This window comes from Apus apus, chromosome 7 (assembly GCF_020740795.1).
Source record: "Apus apus isolate bApuApu2 chromosome 7, bApuApu2.pri.cur, whole genome shotgun sequence".
Lineage (NCBI taxonomy): Eukaryota > Metazoa > Chordata > Aves > Apodiformes > Apodidae > Apus > Apus apus.
Window position 1 is genome coordinate 21,827,525 of NC_067288.1, and position 19,769 is coordinate 21,847,293.

Sequence of the window (19,769 nt, forward strand, 5' to 3'; positions counted from 1 at the left end):
ACCATTAATGTATACATCTAAGCTGTTAAGTGTTCCTATTCCCAAGTTAAGAGAAGGCAATTTCTATCCACTGTGATAGACTGTATTTAAAGAGGAGTTTCCATTTAAAAGAATGGAGGGGGGATATTACTGAAAACAATTGTTAGCTACACAGCAAAACAAAAATCACAAACCATCAAAACAGTCCAAGAATTCTTCGTTAAGTCATTTGAGTAAACTCAGTTTGTGATACTCACAAAACAATAGACAAATACATAATTGAAAAACATCTGATGCCATGGCCTTTTTTAAGACACCTTTACTAATTTAAAAGGAAGGCTTTGTTGCTCTTTTAAAGTTCCTTACACAGTAAGTCTAGAAGTAGCCTGGGTTCAATCATTTAGCTGGGATTCAATCATTTAGTAGATCAGACTGAACTTTAACTGTGTCAGACCATGAGGCTCTCCTTTCTGGAAGCACATCAAGGTTCTTGCATGAAATCTGATCATCAGCACAGCAGGATTAATGACAGAGGTGGTCAGGCTGATAAACTAGGAGAACAGAAACCTGCTTAAGTGACTATGGAACTGCATCTAAGATAAGGTCGTAATGCATTCTCGCTCCTTTGTGCCAAAACTGAAGCAAGACCTTGTTTGAAACTGCTGTGAAAGAAAAGGCTGTATCACTCATTGTCTCCCTGCAGGAGGTCTGTGGTTGTTTCTGGGAAAACAGACACTAGATACTCGGACTACTACCATCATGCTCAGACTAAGCTGCTGACTGCAGACTGACACCAGGCCATGACTAGTTCGGCTTACGAAATGGGGAATGGCAGAGGAGAGTTTTTAAACAAGTTAGTAGACTTACTTATGCACAGGAAGATAGATCAGTTATCAAGGATTCCTCTCAAACAACCTAAGTTCTCAAACAGATTATCTACCTGTGTATGTCACTACCTGACTAAACAAAGGGCTCTCTTAAAATAAGATATTCTTATTAAATCAATTATTATGAATGCTGGAAATTTACCTTTACTTAAAGCCACTTTCCACCCCACCTACTTTTATTTCCTAACAATCAGTAATAACCATGTATTTCTGGGGGATATGCAAGCACCTTGTCTCAGGGCACTTTCCCATGATGTTTCTCAGCAAGGCACAGTAGAATATTGTAGCTATTTGTGTTGGGTTGGTGTGGCATGTGGTTCTTTGTTGTCAACTGGGCCTAATCCATGACACTATTTCACCTAGTAGGTCTGTTCACAAAGTATGTATCTATTTCACTACAAAACTTCTAGAAGTCCCAACATAACTATGACTGACAATATCACTATGGGATTATTTCATAATCTAAGCACTGAAAAATCCAAGTATTAAAGAGGGCAAAATCCTGAACTTGCAGAATAGGAAAAGATGCAATATCTAATCAGCAATACTGAGATAAATCAAAACTACCCCAAAGCATGAATTCTGAGATTCACATAAACAAACCAAGGTCTGTTTTTCCCCAGTTAGAGATGACCCAAGTTCACTGCTACCCTTATACACTTTACAGCAGTTTTGCCATAAAAGCTGTAAAGATGAGTTCTGGTAGCACGCAGGACTTCAAAAGTCAGTTCATTCCACATTAAAAAATGTCTGGATTTAAAGACAGTTGCTACAAAATCCATTATAGAAAGTGTTCCAAACAGGAAAATAAGAAAACCAAACAAATCAAAAACAAAGCCTTGTTTTCAAGTGGTATACAAGATGGCTTAATAAAGTCAGCCTTGTGCACACCCCAAATAAAATTCCTCATGTCTGCCCATTTGAAAGAACTGGAAACTAAATCTCATATATGTAGCTAAACAGAAAAACTGCTGTGGAGTGATTTGCCTTTACACATGAAGTGAGGTATATATGGAGATGTGAATGCCCTTGGGTATTAAAGCAACATAAAAATAATTTTCTTTTTCTAATTATCATACCTATTTAACAGCAATAAAGCTGGATAAGAGGTTATTTGGTTTAACTTCCTAAAGAAAAGACCACATGAATTGTAATGGAATGGACATAATGTATTGTGAGATAGTTTTCTGGCATTTCACCGAAATGGAAATAATCTGGAAGACGACTGTGTTTAAAGTCAGGAACTAAGACAAGAAAACTAATTATTTTTGCAATGCCTGAAAGGCTGGAAGTCAACTCAGTGTCCAATTCCTCTACAATAAAACTTACCAGAACATCAGAAATTTCATCAGCATCGCAAAACTGATGTATGGTTTCACAAATAATTTTACAAAGATTTCATCCTCTTCCCAGATTCACAGCAGCAAGTTCACCGACATCATCAGATTTTCTCATTCATGCTATTTACTTCAAACCAATCTCTGATTATATGAATTAAAGGCATGGCATAACAACCAAAAGAAAAAGAGAGGAGCAGCTAATTGTATTGTAACTTCAGTGCACTAGATTTTGTGGTTTCCAATTCAGTATTCGCATGCAGATCTTCCATGTAGCATCCAGTGTTGGGAGGCAAAGACTACCAAAGGAGGGAGCAGAATCCCACACAATCAATAATCTTGATAAATTAAAGTTATTCATACTTGCATATAAGAGAACCAATAGCAACTGGTGTTTAATACACTACATGAATGCAAAAATACATAGCAGAGACCAAAACACATACCATTTAACCAATTTTATGGCTTTTTTGCTTTTACTCTCTCCCAAGTATCCACTGCAACTCTGCAAATATATTACAAGCTATAAATAACAGCTGCTAAAATGACAGAGGAAATATTTGAGACCTGCAAGGTCTTCATCATTCACTCATCCTGAATAAAGCAAAGACAAGTTGACTTCAGTGAGAAGTACTTCTGCAAGCACTCTCGTACATTCTCAGCACCAAACATGGAGCAATCAATATGAAGAGAGGAAAGAACTGAACACACACCTTGAACACCTCAGAGAAGAAACCAGAGCCAATTTTCTCACATGTGAAGTCATCAAGACGGGTAAGTCTGGAAAAGGCACTTATCAGGGCTCTGTATGAAGAGGTACAAACTCTTCCTATCTGGGACACAGTCCCTTCTCCTCCAGCACCACTGTCGAAGTCTTCAGCGCGCTCCAAGCGTGGTGGAAATCCTGCTATTGAATTCCTCTTACTTCGGTCCATTTTGAAAACAAGGTTTTATTTTGCTAAGGGAGGACTTCTCACATCTTAGGTAATTTGCTGTCTTCTCTACTCTTGTTGGATCCTAAAAAACAAGTAATAGAGATTACTATTATTATTGTAACCATATCAAATAAATTTGATAGGACTCCAACACAACTCTCACCAGTTTAAGGGAATAAGAAAAAAAAAAAAAAAGCAGAAGATATCCAAGAAAAAAAAAACAAAAACAACAAACCACAACCAAAAACCCCACTACAATCAACCACACAGCATCATCAGTAAAGGCAAACAATCTAATTAACTCTTCCTTTAGATTAACAGAAATACCCTATTCTCTGGCTATTGTGAGAAGAATAGGCTTGGAACTCAAAATTCAGCTGGTAACAACTTTCATTCCCTCTCCATCCCCTTTCTTTTTTACTTAAATTCTGGTTGCTAAAGCAATCAGCCAAGTAGGAGGAAACCCACAAAATGTAACTTCTTTTCTACTTCAGTAGCAGCTGGTGATCAACTATTGCTATTGCAATAAACCACTTCACATTAGAGACTGAACAAAGGATCCCTAACTATAGAAAACAGATCAACTTTCAGTTGACATAAGGAAAATTATTAGCTGTCAATAACAGCAGCTGGAGCACCAAACCCTTTGTTTTTAAAGCTTCCACCTATGAGCATTTCAAGACCAATTCCTTAATTGTTAGGAACACAACTTCATATCCACTGAAGATCTAGCCCCTAAATCTATAAAAACATCAACAATCCTGTTAAAAAAAACAAACTATTCTTACAAGAAACTGCCAGAACAATGCTCCCCACAAAAACACTTTTTAAAGCTATATTAATTTCATTTCAACTGAAAACACAGGAAATAAACTACATTTGCCAAGTAGAAGAAAAAAAAATAAGGGGGGGGGGGCTGGGGGGAGGAGGAAGAGAACCAACAGTAAGGGATTTTTTTTATATATTTTTAAGAGGATGATGAAGTAATCAGGATGACTCTGGAGCCCATCAAATTCACCTTGGACTGGCAAACCTGACAGGTGGCCTACTTTTTTTTTTTTTCCCCCTTAAACCTTAGACTCAGGAGGTTGTTCATCTTTTCCACATTTAAATGTTCATTTACAGCAATTTGGTGAGCCCCTACAAAAACTGAACAAAGTGAGCAGTCACAAAGAGGACAGATCTTTCTCTTTTTTTTTTAATGCTGTTTTCCCTGAGGCTGAAGGAAAAACTGGAGTGAGTGGAAGGAAACAATAAAATTTAAAAACAAAAGTGGACAAAATAATCATGAAGCGGGGAGCAGGCCAGGCAATTATACTTCTGTTTACACAGATGTACAGAACCTGAACAATGCATTAAATTTGAAGAGCATCTCAAAAACACAGGCACACCAGCTGTCCTCTGAATATACAGCAGTGCTGCTATATCCATGTTTTGTGCTCTGTGTATCTTTCAGAGATGCTTTGTGTCGGAACATCAGAAAAACATAGTCCTTCCCTGTCTCCAAAAGTAAGCTCTGTTCAACTGCATGGAATTAATGTTAAGTTGTCCTCCTCAAAAAAGGAACAAAACACACGTAACAACAAAAAAAACACAACACACATTTTTTAAGGGTGTTTATTGCAAACATCATAATATTTACCTGCCTAAATGGGACTCAAGAGGGAGGTGGGTATAAGAGTGTTTCACCAGGGCCTGATTAAGAAAACAATCTCTATCAAGTTCCACATCCTGGTATTCCTACAGAATTTTACACACAGACTCCCACATGCATGAACTTAGTGCACTTTTGAGATTATAGTACTACATGGTCTAATGTTATGATGTGGCTGACTGCCACACAGAAGGATCAGGATCCAATTTCTGACCTCATATTCTTGCCCCATGAGCCTTGAGGGTCTGGAAATGGTACAGAAGCACCATGGGAAGATAAAGCCTATTGTATCTCTCCAGCTGAGAAAAACAGCTCAGAGAACCTCCTCAGCTATAGAGGAGATGCCCAGGAATTTCCAAGGCACACTTAAATAATTCCCTTTGATCTGAAAGGGACAAACTAATATTTGGTTACTTTTCAATGACAAAGAACTCTGTGGAAAGAGGGTAGACAAAAAACCATAGTATTAACAATTAATTTTCTGGAAAAGGAGATGCAAGTGTCTTTGGAGACTGACCAGAAAACCTGCTGTAATTGAAGAAACAATGTGTTAGAACTTATTTGCATCAGAGTAGTACAACATGGACTAGACACTTTCCAAGGAGGGGAGCAAACACTTGCCCCAGAAACCCAGTCTGACACACTCCAGTAGCCATATGAGGTAGATGCTGGAGCTTGCAGACACCCCTGCTAAATCTAGTGAAAGAGCAGATCCGCACTGTAGCCCAGCAAACTAAAGCAATTTGTACACTAGAACTACAAATTCAAGTTCTCAGGCAAATCAAGATACATGCAGAAATAAAATACAGAAAAGTGCTGTTGTCTTAACTAGAAGAAGATACCAAGTAAGCAATCTTAAACAGGAGAAAAAGCCTAACTCTGTCTTAAGTATCCAGACACCATTAATAAAAATCAGCTCTCAACAGTCTCTCAATCTAGTTAACAAAAAGCCCACACCACCCTCACACATACACATCCTTTTGATTGAAATCACACGGTGAACTTCACAAAACTCTATACAAATCCCACAATGAAAGAAAAGATTCAAAGTACTTCACACAACATAAACCCCAAGAGATTTTGCCATTTCTGTTCCCAAGTAACCCATTCCTTAATTTTTGCCTGCCAGAGTTTGCCTCCTTTCCAGAGAGGTACATGAAATCCTTGAAAATTATTAGGATAGAGCTCCATTTGTCTAGTTTTCTAACCAGGATTGCATACATAGAATTAGAGGAAAATTTCAAGCAGGCACAATTCCAAGTGGGCCTCCTGTCATTTTGTCCAATTACACTAATGATCACATGCTCAATGAAATCAACTAAGGTTTAATTGACTGTCAAGTCACTCTGAGGTACTTTAATTTACTACCTTGTACAGTTAATTAAAGTGCACTGAACAGAATCCAAGACTATCGTGCAAATCCTACAATCAACCAAAAGATTGCTTGGTGTATTTTTTCATAGTAGAGTTCAGCTTAAAGACTCTTAAGCTGTGCTCAACAGCTAGTTAAAAAAAAGTACTAAACACTTTTAAAAAACATTTCCCAATGAATTCTCTCCTTTCAGACTCATTTTTCTGACAACCTGCAAAAATGCATCCCACTCTGCCAAGACAAAAATCATTTAGAAATACACCTCCAAAATGCATACCTTCCCTACTCATCCATTTATTAAATTACTGAAAAGCACAATTTCTGAATGTTTCATGCCCTTCAACATTTTAATGTATTGGTATAAAAAAACAACCCTCGAAGAAAAACATTATCAATGCAAATATTACATTAAGATCAGTTTCTCCACTGCATTAATACATTGACTTTTTAATTGTAGAAGTTACTATAAATACAAAATATACAAATACTATAAATAGCATTTATTTGGCTAATTAGATACTTGGCTTTCCCAACCAATGCCTAAGCCTGCAAATATTTAAAGATGGAAATCCCACGACAACACAGCAAGTTATACCCCACACATCAATGTAAAACTAACAGGTGACATAAATTAGCCAGTACTTAACATTTCCTACTTCATAGGCATAAAAATGGTAAGGCTTCTCAACTTCAGCAGCATCTCTTTAATGCCTCAGGGTATAACAAAAAACATTTAAATTGATTCCTAACACTCTGTCCCCAGTATCTTTATAACATGTGGATATTTACACTCAAACGTCAAACCCACAATTTACTAAAAGATGGCCTTAACGACAACCATTTTTAGACACAGAAGACTGTTGCTAGGCATTCAGCCTGGAAAGCAATAAATCTGGTGGATGCATGTTATTAATTTGAAAAGGTTTTCTGAAGAACAAGATGCCTAAGCTTTGACATAAGTCATTTGCCAAGAGTTAACTGTTTAAACTCATAGTCTGATGTAACTTCAAAACCCAGCACTACAAAAACAAGACAGAATTATGCTGGCAAGTGTCACTCAAAAAAATAGTAACTTGAGGGGGAAAAATTCACCGTAGCAATGTGCAAAATTTAGAAAAGCTTTAAAGGAATGTAAAGCACAAAAACTTCCAAAGACAGAATTGACTTTGAGGTCATTAGCCTGGAGAGAAAAAGGAAAAAAAAAAAGAAGAATGTTTGGGAATGAAACACAAGAAATCAAACTAAGCAGGCAAAAAGAACCCGGCATTCCACAACTACTGTCATCCACTTTACTAAATGAGGAAAGTTCCCTGGTTTGTCTGTAACTTCTTGCCTTTCTGGGAGAAAGATACTAACAAGTATTTACAGAAAAGGTAGTTACAAGTACCAGAGCTTGCACTACGTTTGGCCCAGTTGATCCTGAAGCTGAAGTCTTTTTGACTACTTTTATGGGATTAAGTATTAGGGCCCAATTAAGTATTAGGTCCAAGTCTTAATTACAACATTACACTCCAACATGAAATTTCCAACATTTTTAATTTTCATTTAGGTAAAATTTTGCTTTAATTTCATCTCCCCTACAGGGGACAATTCCTAGCTCTAACCAGTAATGTCACAGCATAAGCTTCCCACAACTAGAGCTGACATTTCTCAGAAGAGACCTGCATTAGTCCTACTACAGCACTCCTGAAATTCAAAGTCTGCTGAACTGCGTCGTGGTTTTATAATGCAAACAAACCTCCACAAGAGGCTAAGCTGAAACAAACAGTTCATTTATTTTGTGACTGTAGCCAAGTCTGAAACCAGTAAGAGGGACTAGCCATTAACTTACTGCAGAGCCCAGGATTCAGGGCCAAGGTTGTAGGTTTAAAAATATTTGCATCAAGCTCAGGCATGAATTCTGGCACATATTTATAAGGCAAGTATAACACAGGGGAGGGAGAATTAAAAACTCACAAACAGAAAACTACTTGATCCTTATGCCCATTGTATTAATTGCCAACAGTTTCTAGGCTCCAATTATAATACAAAATGAAACCTCTATGGAGGGACCTTGCAAAAACCCATTTGTTTCCTAGCCTGGTTTTAGTGACTCCAATCCACAGTGCAGGCAGACTCTAGCCTAGTTACAGAGCTTCGTTAGAGTTAAATAATGACTCAAGGAGACCATGTACAATACACAGCTGCTGCTTCAAATGGATAATTTTAATATATTATGTTTGCCTAACAAAACAGAGCTCAGTAAAGACACTGAGAAGCAGGTCATGCCTTCCAGGTGTCAGCAGGCTGACATTTGCTTAACTCTTGAGAAAAGCAAAGGGAATCCAAGCCTTCCAGTACCAACAGGTACTGTAACGTCTCAGTAATCAAGGAATTTCCCCCTCAGCCTCTCCACCAGGTTTATGATTGAGGGCTGACAGCTCTACTAGTACTGGGGAGGCTCAGGGGAGACAAGCAACTTTCTGTTGTTTCTATACAGCCAGTGAGAAAATCCAGCACAGCAAAGGCAAGAGAACAAGAATGCTTGAAAGAAGGATGAAGATAAAGAAGGCTGAATTTCATATTTGATTGACATCTCTTGGACAAAGTCTTATATTTATACATCCTCACACAACACAGAAAACATCTGTACTTTCCAGCTAAAAGGATCATCCCCACAAATATTTAAAAACATTCTGCAGACTACCCTTAAAATACAGCTGAAACACCAGTCCTTGTTACTGGTTTCATGTTACAGTGCAACACCCAGTACCGTGTTTACTTCAGGTATGAGCAACACAAGCAAACAGTAACACAGTCTTGACCAACTTATACATTAATTTTCAAAGTGAAAAGAGGGCTTCCTAAATCTGCTGTTCTTACGTATTGCCTCCAAAAGAAAAGTTATCTCAACTAATTGCACTCCCGGTTGCAAGAGGTATTACAATTTTATCAAAAAGTGGCTTAGCCACAACTAGAAATGTGTTCAACTTAAGAAAAAGTGACAAGACCATAGGAAAAAAGCTTACACCTAAGTCAGGGGACTTGGCAACAGACAACAGATGGAGCCAGTGTGATACAGTGGCAGATAACCAGATGTACTCACTGATAAATATACAACTTCTAATGCATACTTCAGGGAACTAATAAGCAGGAAACAGGCTTAAAAATGTATGCACACTGACTGGTTTTGATCTTGTCTAAGAGAGCAGTTATAAAATAAAAAGCTTTGCCATTGTGCAAATGCACAGTTCTCTGCTACAGAAAGAATACAGAAAGGGAACCTGTGATGCAAGGGAACCACAAGCTTCATTATTTCCTGCAGTAGACACAGAAGCAGGTCTCCTCCTTTAACCCTGCATTTCTTTCATGAATTTGTGAAATCATTTACATAAAGAATTACAATGGCAAAATCAAATGTAGGGGAATTGGAGTGTATAACTGGGTTACAAGAGGCCCAGACCACCAGAACACCTTATTTGGACCAACTTTTTCTGTCTGTGGTCACAAAAACATTAGACACTGAAGCAAGGATTGCTCCATCCCTATCTTCTGCTCCTGTTCATCCGTCAGCAGCAGCACAAAACAAATTCCAGTAAAAAACACAAGAGAGCACACACTCCCCACCAGGTACAGGGAACACCCCCCTTTGCCTGCAGCTCAAGCTACTCATATTTTGCATGCAAATTTTACATGAAGACAAACCACAATGGACAATGGAATTATACAGCCATGTCTACAGCTGTACAGTATACTTCTGCGAGAGTAAGAAAATGACATTTTTATTGGCCTATCAGGATATGGTATGTAACAATAATTTCCAAAGATGATGACTAAAGGGAAAGCTTTACAGCTAGTCCACTGGGTATATTAGAGTTTCTCATATAAAAAACTTATCTTAGGTTGTAAATTCCACTGCTTAATTAAGCCCGTAGAACTGTAAGTCTGATGATTTTGCAGACAATAAAATAGGCTAGAACTCTGATCTCTACTAAAAAAATAAATAAATAATTTCAGTTGAAGCATAAAGGCTAATAGCTCCAAGTCCTTTTCAAGGGGACAAACTGAAAGGTACAAACTTAAATAAAATTCCGTTCAGTACTCTTGAAATTGCAGCTTTCAAATACCAGCTACCATACCACCTCTCAGAATATCCAAGTGGAAAGATCCCTGTACTTAAAGCAAATACAGTGCCCACCCTCAAAGGAACGCAACATTAAGAGCGATCATCTGCATTTATACAGCACCTTTCATCCGAAGGCCATAAAGCAAACATGTATGCACATAGACTCGCACAGTCGAGCCTGTCATTAGAACATGATTCACCTATTCTTACAGGATAGCGCTTAAAATAGCAAAACCTGAGCCAAGCTTTCACACCTCCTGGCAAAGCGCCCACGCGGCTGGGCAGAGCTCCGAGCCGCGCTCAGGCAGACCCTTGCCCCCGGAGCAGGGCACGGGTTTCCGCAGCCGGCTTTCCCCGCAGCGCTGAGGCGGTGCTGCAGCACCCGCTGCCCCGCACACCTCGCCCCCGGGGCGAACGCAGCCCCTCCGCGCACCTGCTCACCGAAACGGCATCACCCACCTCGCCGCGCTGCCGGGCAGAGGGAGCGGGGGGGACGGACCCCGCCGGCCGCCCCCTCCCCGCGCCGGCCCCCCTGTTCCCGCACCCCCTCCGGGGGCCGCTCTGACCACCCGGCACCGCCGCCCCCCCCCACCCCCCAGGACCCCGCTCTCCGCTCGCGCCCCCCTCCGCCCCTCGCACTGCCCCCCAACCGCCGCGCGCGCCGGCCGTTACCTGCGCGGCGGCGCCAGCAGGGCCTGCGGGGGGCGCGGGCTCTCATGGCCGCATCCCCAGCCGCCGCCAGCCCTCAGCAGCCCGACGAGGGTCTGCCCCAGCGCTGCGGCAAGCGAGGGGGCCCCATGTGAGGAAGGAGCCCAGCTGCGGGACCCGCGGCCGTGATCACCGCGGCTCCTCCTCCCGCGGCCGCGGCCCCCGCCTCCTCCTCCTCACGCGCCCGCCCCCCCGCGCCGAGCGCCGCCGACAAACCGCCCACAGCGCGGGGGCGGTGCCCGGCACGAACCGCCCCTCCCTCTCAGCCAATCGGCGCTGGGCAGGGCTGGATGGACAGCGGCCATCAGCCAATAGAGAAAGGGAAGACAGGCTGAGGGACTCGCAGGTAATCCACGTGAGTGCCCCTTTCCAATTGGTCAGAGGCCACTAGAAAGGCAGGCCGTCTGACCAATCATGCGAGGGAAAACAACTCCCCGGACTAGTGCGGGAGCCAGTGGCAGGAAAGCGAGAGGGGCGTTGCTAGGGGCGCCTCGCTTTCACGGGCCAGCCCTTGAGGGCGGGATAGAAACAGCAGAATCAGCCAATAGAAGCGCGGTGCGCGTATTGACGGACGGGCAGAAGAGCCAATCCCCGTGTGTTTATAGCAGCGATGGGCGAGCAGCTGTCAGCGGGACGGGCGTCCCGGAGCGCAGCGGGCCCGGGCTGCGGGGCCCGGCAGGCCCAGCGCGGCTGCCAGGGCGGCGGCGGGTCGGGGCGCCCAGGGGAGGCCGGGCTGCCGGGATGGGCTGCCGGGATGGGCTGCCGGGATGGGCCGGGCTGCCGGGCGGCCCGCGGGGCCCCGGCGCGCATCGCGGGCCTACGTGCAGCAAGTTCCGCCGGCTCTTCGCTCTCAGACCCGACCGGCAGCTCCGGCGGCAGCGCTCACCCTCCTCCCGCACGGCCACTCGCACGCGGCTGAGGAAACACCCGGCTTCAAACTGGGCTCCGCGGTGCCGTCCCTGCTGCTGCCCCTCATTGCTTCCTCCCCGGCTGCGTGCCCCGCAGGATTCACGCCTTGCTGTGGTCTCCCCCCCCAGCTGGCTGGCACCGCTTCAGCTCGAGCTCCCGCCTTCCGCCCCGGCCGCCCGAGCCCCGCGGAGGAGCGGGCTGCACGGAGCGCCCTGCTCCTCCCGGGGGGCACCCGCAGCTCCTGCCCGGAGCCTGCTGAACGCCTCTCACTTTTTCTGAGGTTTTGGCTGCCAAGCCGTAATAAAGTCTGTGATTTTCGCAAACAAACTGTTATTTTTCCAACTATAAGTTGCCCACATGTAGGCAGCCTCTGAGAGGTATAGAAAAAGACACCTTTCTTCCTGCTAAGACACACTGCCAAATTAGTCCGTTCCAAAGCACGGTGGGACTAGAACATCTCATGAAATGGTTGTGAGGGGATTTGGGGTTTGTTTTACATTAGCAAGAGACTGTTTTTGTTGTGTTTTTTTTTTTCCCTGACTTCATCCTTGACAGTGGCTGAGCTATTTTTACTCAAAGTCTTCAAAAAACAAAGTTCATTTGCTGTATAATCTTGGATAGAATAACCAAATCCCAAAGAGTTGAAAACAGCAGGATTATAACTAAGAAGGGCCTTGGGCAAGAACACATTGCTCACTCTTGCCGTGCCATGTGAGTAATATGTTTCCTCTTTACTGTTTGTCATTAAGTTTACATCTCATCTTTTCAGCTCAATCCAAAACGTGCTTTGAGGGAGTTCCATGTTGAAAACATCAGCACCAACTCTACCAACAGTACTGAACTGATACTTACTCTTACAGTTGGATTCAAATCTCTACTCTGCAGTTTGAATTTAGACTCAGAATTTCACCCAAGTCTACAGTGAAAAAAAAAATATTGTGATAATTTCTGCACAGGTAACAGATTAAGGGTACTTTGTGTGGGTAAAAAGGTTGTCCTGTTTTCTTAATTTTCTTTCTGGATTTCCTTGACGGGAAATTTTGCCACACTCCCAAGTGTTAAATATCAACCATATGCAAATATCTATTCTAATGACAGCTCAAACACAGGGTGCAGCAAAGCTTTTGTAATTAAGCCATTAAACAACTATTACTGTAGCCATCGTATTTTAATTAGTGATGAAGCAGATGGAACTACTCTCATCTGTCTCTCTAATGAAAAGAAGTGCACTGCAGAACTTTTAAGAACTTATTTTTTAAAGTTAAATTTCAGTGCTTCGCATTTTGCTGGGATTTATCCAAGCAAGTTGAAAAGTCTTTCCAAAGCCAAGTCTGAGACATCTCCGTTTTCCTAGCCCTTCACTGCGCCAGGGTGCAGTGATCCCTGGGGCTTTGTACCCCGTTAGAGGAACCCCCGTGCCTTCCCGTTTCATCTCACCGTTCCCCTGGCTTCTGCTGCTTTGGAAGCTATTCGTTAGCTTCCAGGTGACATCTGGTGGTAGGTTTTTGTTAATTCTCTTCTGGGGAGCTAATTCCATCACTACAGCAAATTCATTCTCTTTCCTGAGTTCCCTATCATAAATTTCACCTCCTTTCTACTTCCCAAACAAGAGAGACACTGCCTGTGCTTTTGGCCTGCAAATGCCTTACTGGTAATATCCAAGAACAAACGTTTACCCCATGGGCTGGTGCAAAGCAACATCATTAAAATGTGCTGAGTAAAGTTAAGCCTCAGTTGGAAACGCTCACACTCTATTCCATACAACATCGCGTGAGGTCCTGTCATGTGTGTCAATAATGATCCCTGTTTTGAGAGGGAATAAGGACGTCTTGTGACTCCTCCTATTGCTTTATCTCAAAGGAAAAGCCTGCATTTTTTAAGCAGAAAAAAATGTGTTTTGCTGGTGACCACGTGTGTATGTACATCAACAGCAGAACCTTTGCCCGAGACCCTTCCCTCTGCTGGCCTAAATACTCTCACAAATCTGTGGCCTTAAATGTTGCAGGAGACAAGTGGCTTTTTTAGTCCTCCTCTGGTTTCCTGGAGAGAGGAAAATTAACATTGCATTAGAAGACTCATCAAAGAGACTCATCAAAGGCAAAGTCTCCCAGATGTGGAGGCACCCTTCACTCTAATGATCTCTCTTGCCTCCCAGAAGGGTCACGCAGGCTGTAAACACTGCAGGAAGCTCTGCTCCTGCTGGATATTCCCCTTGCCTCCAGCTGCCCCCCGGCTGCTGCCCCACGCGAAGATCAGCCACTCCAAAGAAAACAATTCTGTGGCTTGTGGTTTGCTCCTCTCTGCTCTCACACTAACTTTCCTCCCCAGACAGACCACTTTGGCTTTCTAAACCTAACCAGTTTGAGTAAAGAGCACCCAAGGGTTAACTCACAGAGTAGCAATAAAAACAGACATGAGAGAAACTGGGGAGAGCAGGCAGGAGGGGGAATTCCCTTCCTCTAGGTTTGGAAATGCCCCAGAGGAGAGAAGTTTGGGGCATTTCTCCTTCCCAAGGAGAACAATGTTGCGATGCAGCCCCACAAGTTTCCTCCACTGCAGCAGAGCAGGTGTTTTCCCCAACAGAGAGGTTTTGTGGTCTTCAAAAGGAAACACGCAAAAGGCGATGGGGACTGTCTCTCTCCAAGACAGTGGGTGGACTTCCCAGCACCATGGTGAGATTGCATATTTCATTCAATACTTTATGTAATGAAACCTGTCAAGAAAAAACATCTTCTTTAGATAGGATTGGTCAAATTCTGCTCTGATTTATACCAGTGGAGATCTGGAATCATGTCATGGGAGCTGGAGAAGAGGGTCCCAGTGGGACTGCCTGGAATTTGCCCTTGTCTAATGTCAACACTGCCCCTTTTCTAGCTCTGTCCTTGGCGAACATTTAACAGGACAACCATGAAAAATTATCCCCTTAGGCTTTCAGTCACACACCAAATCCCCCAGATTTTGATAAGTATCTTAACAGGCTCCCCTTGGAGAGACATCCTCCCACCCACAAATCCCTCAGCCAGCCTTGCAGGTGAGGTTTGCTCATGGGTGAGAGGCCCTTTCTTACCTCTCTGAGCAAGGCATGGCACAGCTGGGGCTGCCCTTGGACTGTGTGCTCCTTGTTGTGTCATGACCATCCTCCTGGCAGCAAGGAGGGCTCAGCAGGGGCTGCCTGCACGCCGCCCTCTGCATGAGGATTTACATGCCTGATAATGAAGAAGAGAGTTAATGATCCTGTCTCACCACTAGTGTGGACAAGGCAACCAGCATGTCCTTGTGCACAAAGCCATGCTGCCATGTCAGCCCAGATGTGGCACCACACATCTCTGCACCAGGCCTGGAAGCCATGGGATTGTCAGAGCACCTTCCACATTCCTCTTCCAGGAGGCTGAGCAGATCCCAGGCAGGAGGCTGGCAGCAGCACCAGACACCCTGCCTGTGGAACCAGAGAGGGCTTGTACTGGAGCAGATGGATATTTCCATTTGGGCAGCTGCCCTGCTGTGTGACTGGTGCTGCGGTCCTGTGCTCCCCTGCTTGCTCCTCATGGCCATCTGCAGCCTTGGCTTCTATTCAAACCATGTCCACACTGCAATGGTGCTGTGGCATGGCTGGAGCCAAGCTCCTACTGGTACAACAGGCATGGAGCGGCACAGAGCTGGCCAGCTTGCTCCATGATCTTCCCAGCCCTGAGACTGTGCAAGCACAGGGATGGTGAGCCAGGACTGACCTGGTGTCACTGTGCCTGGGTGGCTTCAGTCCTGTGGAGATCCAGTCAGACCATGCTCCAGCCCTTAGGAGCTGAAGGGCAAAAAGTGAGACCCCAGTGCTCAGGGCATGGCTCCTTCCAGCAGCCTCCAGGTTTTTGGGTTGTCAGATACCAAAATACCAATTTTGTTGTGGAAAACCTGAAACATCATATAAAGATGTAATTGCAGTAACAGCCACCAGAGGGCAGAAATCTTTGCACTAGCCTGGACCATGATGGGCACCCAAAGGGACCACGGACCTGTTAAACACCAAGGCCACCAGCCAACGTGCTCGTCAGTCCCACCTCTCCTGCACCACGACAAGGCCGAAAAGGATTCTTGCATTGCCTGGTGCCCCATTCTTACACCCCAGCTAAGCCAACTCCACTCTGGGATGAAAGCACCACTTTCTGCCTCCTGGGGCTGTACAGAAACCTGCCCTCCTCTGGTTGCACTCCTCACACTTGCTGCCCTTATTTCCACAATTACAACAGCACAGAGACCCAGCCCTTTCATAGCACTGAAATCAGAGACCACTGCAGAGCCCATCAGCTTGTCCTCCTTGGCCACCTCGGGGCTTGGGCACCCTCAGCTCTGTGGCTGTTTCCTCCTGCCTGGGCTTTCTGCAGATCTTCAAGACCTACAAGCATCCAGCTGCTACCACATTCATGCTTGGCTGTCTGAGAGATCCTGCTCTCGGATGAACATGCCCCTGGATACAGCCAGGTCTCCCAACCCTTAATTTTCCCCAAGACAGCAAAATCCCAGTGTTTATTACTCCTCTCCCAGAACAGTTCTCTGTCCTTGATGCTCTGCTGTTTTGTTTCTTCAGTTTTGCTTTTCCTTTTCTCTCTTGCTGGGTTACAAACTGCGAAGGGCCCTTGGGAAGGAAGATGAGTCAGGGCAGATACAAAGGGGGAAAAAGACAAGCTTCCAGCCTTGAAGTCAGGTTCACTGCCTGCGTCACTGTTATTAAAAATAGATGAATGGCAGTGCTCTTTGCATTGGAAGGAGCAGCAGAGATGTAATAGCCTGGGCTGATGAGCAAATGCTCCTTCTGTCTTCTTGCAAGTCACCCAGTAGCATCTTCTGTACTTCGGTACATTCTTTTTTCTTGGCCCTGACTTGTGGGTTTTAATTTGGCTTTCATAAAAAAAAACAACAACCCTGGTTTTAATGTTTCAGCCTTGGGGGGGTGGAGGGAATGACTCACCTTGGCTTAGCTCTTCTGCTCCAGTTGGTTATCAGTTCCCTTCAGAACTAAAAATCCCTTCAAGTGCTGAGTTGTCTCACTTTGAGAGCAGCCCTCTTTCCACCCAGCAGTGGAGTGCTTCTGGAGGGTGAGAAGGCAGTCATCTGGGGGTGATCTATTGTACCATCTACACCAAGATAGATACCCCTACTCTGGTTGTGCCCAGCCATCCTGGGTTGGTTAGCAGAAACCAAGCAGGTTTTCTTGGTGGCGTGGGACAGGCTGGGATCTGCTGAGCTTTCTGCAAGGGCAGAAGCTTGCTGCTGGTGCTGCTGGTGCCTGATGGCAAAGGGCAGAGGACAGAGAGGCCAATGCCCAAGAAATGGGATGATTTATGTGAGCCCAGGTGAACCACCCACATCTGCACAACTGCCATCCCTCTGCCCAGGACTCCGGTTCCTGCAACCACGCACCTCCGGGCTGTGTGAAAGAGGTGATGGCTCCTCAGAGTACACAGAGGCCACGCTGGGGTGATGGTGGCAGCAGGACCAAAGCTGTGCCACTGCTCTGTTTACTCTGGGGGATGCTCAGCCCATGTCATACCCAGGCTGGGGGACACAGCCCATGTACTGAGCTTACACTTCTCTCCCAGCACCAACAACCCCCTCCTACCTGTGCCCTCACTTCACTTCCCCTCAGCCCTTTTGCTGCCACTATTTTCCACTCACTTGTTTTCTATGATCTTCTTCCTATTAAATTAATATAATCAACATTATCATCTCTGGCATGCTCCATGCTTTGGCCACCAGCCAGAAACAAAAGGACAGGAGCTAAATAAAGCCACTGCAAGAGAGAGCGTGACACTGGCAGAAGTCAATGCTGTGTTTCTCAAGCACAAAACTTTCTTTCACAAGTCACTCTATGTCCTCCACTCTTGTTGCTCCTCAGACCTGGGTTTGCAGGAGTGTTTTCAGCCCCCCTCCAGAGCAGACCAGTGTGACAACCCCCTGAGCAAGTCAGAGCCCCTGTATAGCCCACATGGACACATGGGGCTGCTGCCTGGTGTCTGAGGGGAATATTTTTGCTTCCTTCATGAGGAAGTAGCTGTGCACCAGTGGTATGTTAAAGTGCCCCTTGTTTTGCCTGGTTTTGCTCCCTTCTTCAGGGTGGGAGAGCAGTAGTGTCACTGCAAAGACACTGTCACACTGGTGGAGGTCTGTGTGATTTTTCTCACTCCCAGATTCCCTATTCTGTGCTATGGGGAGCAAAAGGTGCCTCATTAGTGTGTTAATCATAATCCTAATGAGTGTGGAGATCACATAAAGTAATAGCAGTGACCTGCAGGGGGGCTCATCTGCCCAGGTTTATCGTGCTGCTCAGAAACCCCTTGGGGCAAGGCTGCCCATGGCTCTCCTTGTCCCCCAGCTGTTGAAGATACTCTGTGCCACGTCTATATGCTTAATTAAAGCAGAGGGACTGGTCACCTTGACAACTGAGAGTCACTATCTATAAGCCAGCTGAGATGGATATCATTTCAGTGTCTCCAGAGAGAAACCAGAGGAGAGATGTGTCAGAAGCTTGCAGGTGCAGGACATGCTCATGACCGTGGTCACAGCCAGCAGCGGCAGTGTCCCCTGGAGCTCAGGTCCTCCCCAGGGATGGGTGCCCGGGGGGGTGGGAATGCCCCAGTCCCTCCCTAGTGAGACATGGCAGGCTCCCAGCCACCCCGAGGTCCTGTGGTGCACACTGTGACACTGAGAGCCCAAGCTTGTCTGGTGCAAAGGAGGCTTTGCTTTCTGGGCAGCCCTGTAGCATCTGTGGGGAGAATCTTACAACTTATGAAGAAGTTGTAAATACACTTAAAATCATAGAACTGAGAAATTTGTACAAGACCAATTCCTTCTGCCTTAATGGGATGCTGGAAAATGGTACCTCTAGTTTTGCTGGTGTTAAGCAGCTAGAAGCACATTTCCAATGAGGGGCTGAGATTTAATGATAATTTTTTGAAAGCCAGTGAAAGTCATGATCAGTTCTGCATCACATCAACCCTGTTCTCTTCTACCTGCCTCTGACCTGAGGGCAGGTACCACGGAGCCCCACAATGAAGAAGGAAGGCAAGACACCTCAGCGAACAAAAATATTCGTTTCCACCTTCCTCCTGTGTCCTGTAATGCTGCAGACATGGGTATTGGGACAGAGGAGGGGACCCACAGCTGATATGAGAGCTGATGGGACAGGACAGGAGAAGACAGGAGCACTCGCTCCTGCTGCACCACATGAGACTGGAGCTAGGGAGGAAGAACCATGGCAAGGGATTTGCAAGAGGTTTTTGGTCCTTCTAGAGACCTGGGTACACCAAACCAGTGCTGGGACCCCACTGTGATGCCCCATATTGGGCTTGGTCGTTTTGCCCATCCCTGTATGGGGGTGGGGCTGCCAGGCTCGACTGGGGGCTATGCAGGACCAGACGGTGAGGACCTAGACCGGGCTCACTTGGACAAGCATGGGGTCACAGGGTGGTGCAGGACGGGACCAGGGAAGCCAGGAACAGGGAAGCACTGGACCAGGGGTACCCGGTATGAGGATGTAGGGGCCGGCGCGGGACTGGACCAAGAATGCCTTGCCCGAACCCAGGGTGCCGGGGACCGAGCGGCGATGCCGGAGGCGGTGCCGCCGGAGGCGGTGCCGAACTGGACCGAGGATGCCGGGGACCGAACCGGGAATGTTCTGCTCGAAGCGGAGGTGCAGCGTACTAGACAGGGAGCGATGGGGACGGCACGAGGCCGGACCGGGAGTGCCGGGACCGGACCGGGCGGGGATGCGGGGGGTGCCAGGAGTGCGGGGGTGGCAGCAGCCCCCGCCCCGCGCCTCCAGGGCCGGACCACGTGCAGCCCGCCCAGTCCCGCCCGCCGTCCCGCCCCGGCGCCTCCCCGGTGTCGCCGGC

At 45.7% G+C, this 19,769-nt stretch overlaps 1 protein-coding gene across 3 annotated transcripts in view; it reads right to left on the reverse strand.

Moving 5' to 3' along the window:
• TESK2 (testis associated actin remodelling kinase 2) overlaps window positions 1-11,147 on the reverse strand; it is a 79,478-nt gene extending 68,331 nt beyond the window's left edge. For 2 of the 3 annotated variants that reach the window (XM_051624730.1, XM_051624729.1), the window contains exons 1-2: window positions 10,942-11,147; window positions 2,917-3,220 (exon numbers count right to left, since the gene is read on the reverse strand). In XM_051624730.1, the coding sequence (XP_051480690.1) occupies window positions 2,917-3,138 (222 nt within the window). In that variant the 5' untranslated portion in view covers window positions 3,139-3,220; window positions 10,942-11,147. Of the gene's footprint in view, window positions 1-2,916; window positions 3,221-10,941 lie in introns of those variants that run through there. The other variant, XM_051624731.1, reaches the window with a different exon arrangement.
• Window positions 11,148-19,769: the final 8,622 nt, after the last annotated feature.